Source organism: Zingiber officinale, chromosome 11A, assembly GCF_018446385.1.
Source record: "Zingiber officinale cultivar Zhangliang chromosome 11A, Zo_v1.1, whole genome shotgun sequence".
In the NCBI taxonomy this organism is placed as follows: Eukaryota; Viridiplantae; Streptophyta; class Magnoliopsida; order Zingiberales; family Zingiberaceae; genus Zingiber; species Zingiber officinale.
The window spans coordinates 3,804,684-3,810,769 of NC_056006.1; the positions used below are offsets into that span (position 1 = coordinate 3,804,684).

The 6,086-nt window shown below is 30.7% G+C and overlaps 1 protein-coding gene across 1 annotated transcript; it reads right to left on the reverse strand.

Annotated features, from left to right (window-relative positions):
- Positions 1-621: 621 nt before the first annotated feature.
- On the reverse strand, positions 622-1,550 carry LOC122032840. The gene is made up of 3 exons (XM_042592156.1): positions 1,431-1,550; positions 1,084-1,230; positions 622-993 (listed from the first exon to the last, which is right to left on the reverse strand). Exons 1-3 carry the CDS (start codon positions 1,548-1,550, stop codon positions 622-624), a joined length of 639 nt encoding a protein of 212 aa, XP_042448090.1.
- Between the last annotated feature and the right edge of the window lie 4,536 nt (positions 1,551-6,086).

The following is a 6,086-nucleotide window of genomic DNA, read 5'->3' on the forward strand; positions in this document are numbered from 1 at the left end:
CAACTGCTATATGAATAATTATCTTCACAAGTTGATTTCTGAATTTACCATTATTGATTTGTAGACTAACTATCAGTTGATTATAATGACTATTGGAAGTCCAGTTTAATTGGTTTAACCAAGTTCTAAATTTTATAATCAAAATTGAACCGGATAAATCTAGATTAATTTTTTAAAAAATAAAATTTCAAATTAACCCAACTGAATTTTTAAAATAAATTGTTTTTTTTATTATTTCAGTTTGGCTGATATTTTATTCATCGCTAAACATGAGGATGATAATGGAGGAAAACATGCATCAATTTCAGATTGATGCACAACACTAGATCATATTTAAATAAAATCCATAATGTGAATACATAATTCTGCTATATGATAGATTGAATCTCTACATTTGGAAAAGGATCCTTACGATGCAGAATGACCTTGTTATCATAATGGAAGGTTAGGTTTGGGCATGATAATAATCCATTTTGGATCAGGCCAGTGGTTTATTTTGGGCTAAAATAATTCCATTAAAAATAACGATCAAAATTTAATAAAATTTTCTTGAAAAAAAAGAGTTGATATAAATTTATTAATGAACCTTAGACAATTTATTACACACAAGATTGATATCTCTTATTTGAAACCTCCAGCTCCTCCATAAGCAAAAACATATTTATCTTTATCATTTGCATAATGATCATCTGCTACACTATAATAATCACTAATATCAGCATGAGAGTGAAGATCAGCAGGATGCGGATCGAACAAGTTATTATGCTCATCCACAAACTGAACTTCAATGAAATAAGCAGCTTTACTAGGTCCTTCATTACTTGGATGACCACTGCCCATCGGCGGGCTTGGCACATTCAAGGGAGAGACAACCTCCCCACCCATTTGAACCAAGAATGCATTATCCTCCATCTTTGGAAGCAATTCCTTGGGGAAATACCCAAGAGGTAGCTCATCATTATACGTCACCCACCAATTCCCTGTATTATAATCCTATAAATGAAAATACATAAAATTTATTAATAAGGATTAAACTTAAATAAAAATTTAAAAAGATCATTTAGAAAAAAATAAAGAAATTACCCTATTGATTAGTATTGATAGAAATTTTGTTTCATAGCCATAATTGGAAAATTGGGGAATAAAACTTCCAGGTCCATAAATATTAGTGGTGCTAACAAAACCAGCACATTGCAAATTCACACATCCCGTTTTACTCTTCTCGTCAATCTGAAAATATGTAATTAAAAATTTTATCCGAGAATATATATATGAAGCTAAAAGAATAAAAAAATAAAAGATTTATACTTACATTCCAAAAAGTAAAAAATCGAGGATAACTAGTTTCGTATATTGTTGAAACCTATAAAATTATATATTAATTAGTGACAATATAAAATAATATTAGTAAATGATTTATATTAGCTTACTTGCCAACCGACGGCGATAACATTGAGTTCATTGGTTGGAACTTTTCCACCGCCAAAAAGTAGTATAGCGCTGGATGATGATTGACCAGTTAGTAGATCTGGAAGCTTATAAGTAGCCATTTTTGCGTAAGCGCCATAAAATTGACCACGTATAGATTCAATCATTGCGTACTATGTATAATACAAATATTATTTGTCTTTGAAGTCTATAAATAATTAATTAAAATTGCATTAATAATAATAAAAGTGATAAAGAAATAATAACTCACGTGAGTTCCTTCAGTACTTTGATTATCGACTATGATTTGTGCTCTAAATTGGTTTCTCAAGAGCTGGGACTTATTTAAATCTTGTTTGCGAGCACGCTGGACAAGAACAGTGCCAGAAGGACAAGTATCATTGAATCCATAAAAAAAAGGTGTTTTAGATTTTGCAAGCTTCATTTCCTTTGGAAGACTACTTGGTTTTAACTGCAAAGATTATTAGGCCAATTAAAGAACAGAATGAACTATACCATGCAATAAAAAGCATCATATAAATTTGACTTATATTTTTAATGCCGAATACCTGAAGAGTGTGATTTTTCAACAGAGGATGGTCAAATGCTGGTTGCTTATACATATCAACACAGTCAAATAGATCTCCAGCTATTGTCTAACAAAGAATAAATAATTTCAATAAAAAAATAGTATTTATAATTTGTCAAAAAAAAAATTTATAACGACCTGAATGGTTTTAAGCGAATGCTTAGCTTTCTTGTTCCATGATCTTGCTTGTGTGCCACCAATTGAAATGAACAAAAGAAATAAAATACGAAGTAACATGATGTGAAATGACATGAATATTTAGTATTGAAATGGGTAGTAAATCTTGGCCGATTCTCACTTATAAATACATACAGAAAAAGTTTATAGTTAGTAAAATATAAGTATCATTAAATAAAAAAATAATGAAAAGGAGCTTATTTACATTCTTTAATTTTGTAATTTATTATTAATATAATTTATAATTAGTAAGATAAAATAATTATTAAATAACATAAATAAAAGGAAAATTATTAGGATTCTTTTAAATGTTCAATTTATCATTAATGTGATCTTATAATTAAAAATAAAATTAATGTAAGCTTATCTGTACTAATGTTAAAATAAGAAATTTCAAAATTTATACCAAATATAAGCCTCTATTAATGTTAAAATAATAAATCTAAATTTATACCAAATGTAAGAAATTATCTCACTATTAATATATTGTTAAAATATAATAAAAATTAATATTGTGAAATAATAAATTCCCTTCCATTTATTTTTATTTAAAAGTAAATAAAAAAATAAATTAGACACTTAAATATACAAATAATTTCCTTTTTATTTATTATTTTATTTAATGATTCTTATATCTTACTAACTAAAAACTTTGTTTTTGGTGTCTTTGTAAACTAGAGAAAGAGCCTCGATTTATAACCTATTAAATAATTAAAATTTCTATTACATCATATTACTTAGCATTTTATTCCTTATGTTTATTTCAATTAGTGGGAATCAGAAATTAAAGAAAACTTATTTATTCGTTATGTTTATTACATCATATTACTTCGCTGTGTTGACTTATCTCACTGTGCGGGAATGTAGAGGAGTTTCTTTAGATCATCGGAGCTCATCTTCATCGGAGGTCATCATCTCTCATCGGAACCAATAGTGTAACTAGTGCTGGGCTGCACTGGGCTGAAGCCCAGTGTAGCCCAGCAATTTTTAACACACTAATTCCCAAAATCCCTAGTTTTTTTTCACCGCCAGGTGAACACATCGAGCCCTCAGCCCAGTGCAATTTTTTTGCCACCCTCCTCCTCACGACGGACACATCGAGGCAGTGATCGTCGCCACCTTCAGTCCTTCAGCACATCATCTCCTTCTTCAGCCACCGGTTCTCCTCGCTCAACCTCTTATAATACCTTTTCAAGCCCTGATAAGTGGTAATCTCCATCTACATCTTCTTCATCTTCTTCATCCTTCGTCAAAATCCAACCTTTCTATCAATTTCACCTAAGACTAAGAATCCCTCCTTTTTTTTTGCCTCTCAAAATCAATTGAAATAGGGGACACGAAAATGAATTGGGCACAGGGCACCTTACCTCGCTCAGCAATTTCCACTTCTTCTTCTTTCTTTTTTTATGATTTGTGAATTCTTTGGTTCCTTCATCTTCCTTGCTTCACCCTTATGGGAATTCCGTGTGTGATGGATTTACCAGAATACCAGTAGAGAATAGAAATCGTTCGCTTTGCCCTAATTTTTTTTAGAAAAGTTTTTTCCACCCTAGGTTAAATTTATGAAAAATTTAAAACATTATGTTAATCTACATGTGATACTCATTATTATTGGTGATTGTTGTGGTTGGAAAAAAGTGGAAGGTCCTAAGTTTACTTCTAAATTCCTACATTTGTTCCCTTTTGAAGTCCTTTATTTTTGTGTTTGATTGCAGACATTTCAAGTTTCAGCATAGCATTGGATTTTACGGGTAAGCAGTGGACTTCTCTTTATCTTAAAGTGACAAATCACAGCCTCACAGGTAATTTTAGATTTGTAGTTGTGATTTTATTTAAAATTATTTAAAATTTTAAATTATCTGAAAATTATGATTCTAATACTAGGGAATGCTATGATATTATAAATTGATTTATTATTGTGTTTGAGTTTGTCATAAAATGAATAATATGATTGAGTTTGTTATAATTGATTGGTAGTTATTTTTTGTTCTTAAGTTATAAATAATTAATTTGTAGTTGTTTTTTTTCCTTAGGTTATAAATGGAACACCAACAACCTTCAAATAAAAAGCCAAAAACATTACTGTCATTTTTTATGAATAGAGATGATCAATCTGAATCCGATAATCAAATGCAATGTGATATACCTCTTAGACCAACAGTTGGATCCTCTACTTCCGATTTACAACCTCATTTTATATCTAGTCCAATAGAACAAAGAGAAGAAGAATTTGATATTTCTTCTATTGAACGAGATCCAGGATTATGAAAATTGATTTGTGAATACTCTGTTAATGAGCGGGATGAGATTAGAAGAGCATATATCAAAGCAGGTCCTTATCAACCCAAACTTATTGAGTATCCAAGAGAAAAAATTGGAAAGAAAAACCGTCGATTTCAATATGTTTGGTTCAAATAATTTCCTTGGCTAGAATATTCACCTTCAAAGGACAAAGCATATTGTTTGCCATGCTTTCTTTTTGAGAATACAAGTAATCCAATGACTCGTTCTGCACTTGTTTATGAAGGGTTTAATAGTTGGAAGAGAGTTAATGATGGAGAAAAATGTGCATTTCTTATTCATGTTGGTTCATTGTCTTCATCACATAATAGATGTGTGAAATGTGTTCAGGATTTGATGAAACCAAAGTAAAATATTGACAAAGTGTTGAATGCTCAATCTACGGAAGAAATTATAAAGAATAGGTTGCGCCTAAAGGCAACAATTGAAGGTTTATTATGGCTTGCAACTCAAGGATGTTCTTTTAGAGGTCATGATGAATTAGAGAGTTCCTTAAATCATGAAAAATTTATTGAATTGTTGAAATTTCAAGCACATTTAAATGATGAAATTACAAAAGTTGTGTTACATAATGCCCCACAAAATGCTAAATACACTTCTCCGCAAATTCAAAAGGAAATATTGCATATTCTTGCTAATAAAGTGAGAACAATGATTCGAGATGAATTGGGAGATGTCAAGTTTTGTATTCTTGTTGATGAAACTCAAGATGAATCTAAGAAAGAGCAAATGACCCTTATTTTCAGATTTGTTAATAATTCTGGATTTTTGGTGGAACGTTTCTTTGAGATTTTGAGTGTTGAGGACACAACATCAGCAAACCTTAAGAAATCAATTTCTGACATCTTTGTTCAACACAATATTCAAATTCACAACATGAGGGGACAAGGGTATGATGGTGCAAGTAATATGCGTGGTGAATAGAATGAGCTTCAAGCATTATTTCTTAGAGATTGTCCATATGCCTATTATGTACATTATTTTGCTCATCGTTTACAGTTAACATTGGTTGCAGCTGCTAAGGTTGTGCCTTCTATTTGGTAATTCTTTTCTTATTTGACTTCCATTGTAAACTTCGTCACCTCGTCTCCTAAACATCTTAGTGATTTACAATATGCTCAACAAGAAGAGATTGCATATATGTTGGCTATTGGTGAGTGTGAGTCTGGTACAGGAACTAATTAAATTGGTACATTACATAGACTTGGTGCTACTCGTTGGAGCTCTCATTATGATTCTATTAGGAACTTGATAGACATGTATGCAACAACTTGTAAGATCCTTGGAAATCTCAGTGAAAATGAGCCAAATGGTACAATACGTGGGGACTCTTGTGGTTTATGCAACATAATTATGAGTTTTGAATTTGTATTTGTGTTTCTTTTGATAGAAAATATCTTAGAAACCACTGACATTCTTTGTCAAGCTCTAAAAAATAAATCACAAGACATTGTGAATGCTTTAAAATTTGTCTCAACCACAAAAGTCATCCTTCTAAAATTTAGAGAAGATGGTTGAGATGAATTTTTTGAGAAAGTAAAGACTTTTTGTGAACGACATAATATTGAGATGGCTGATATGAGCTGTGGTT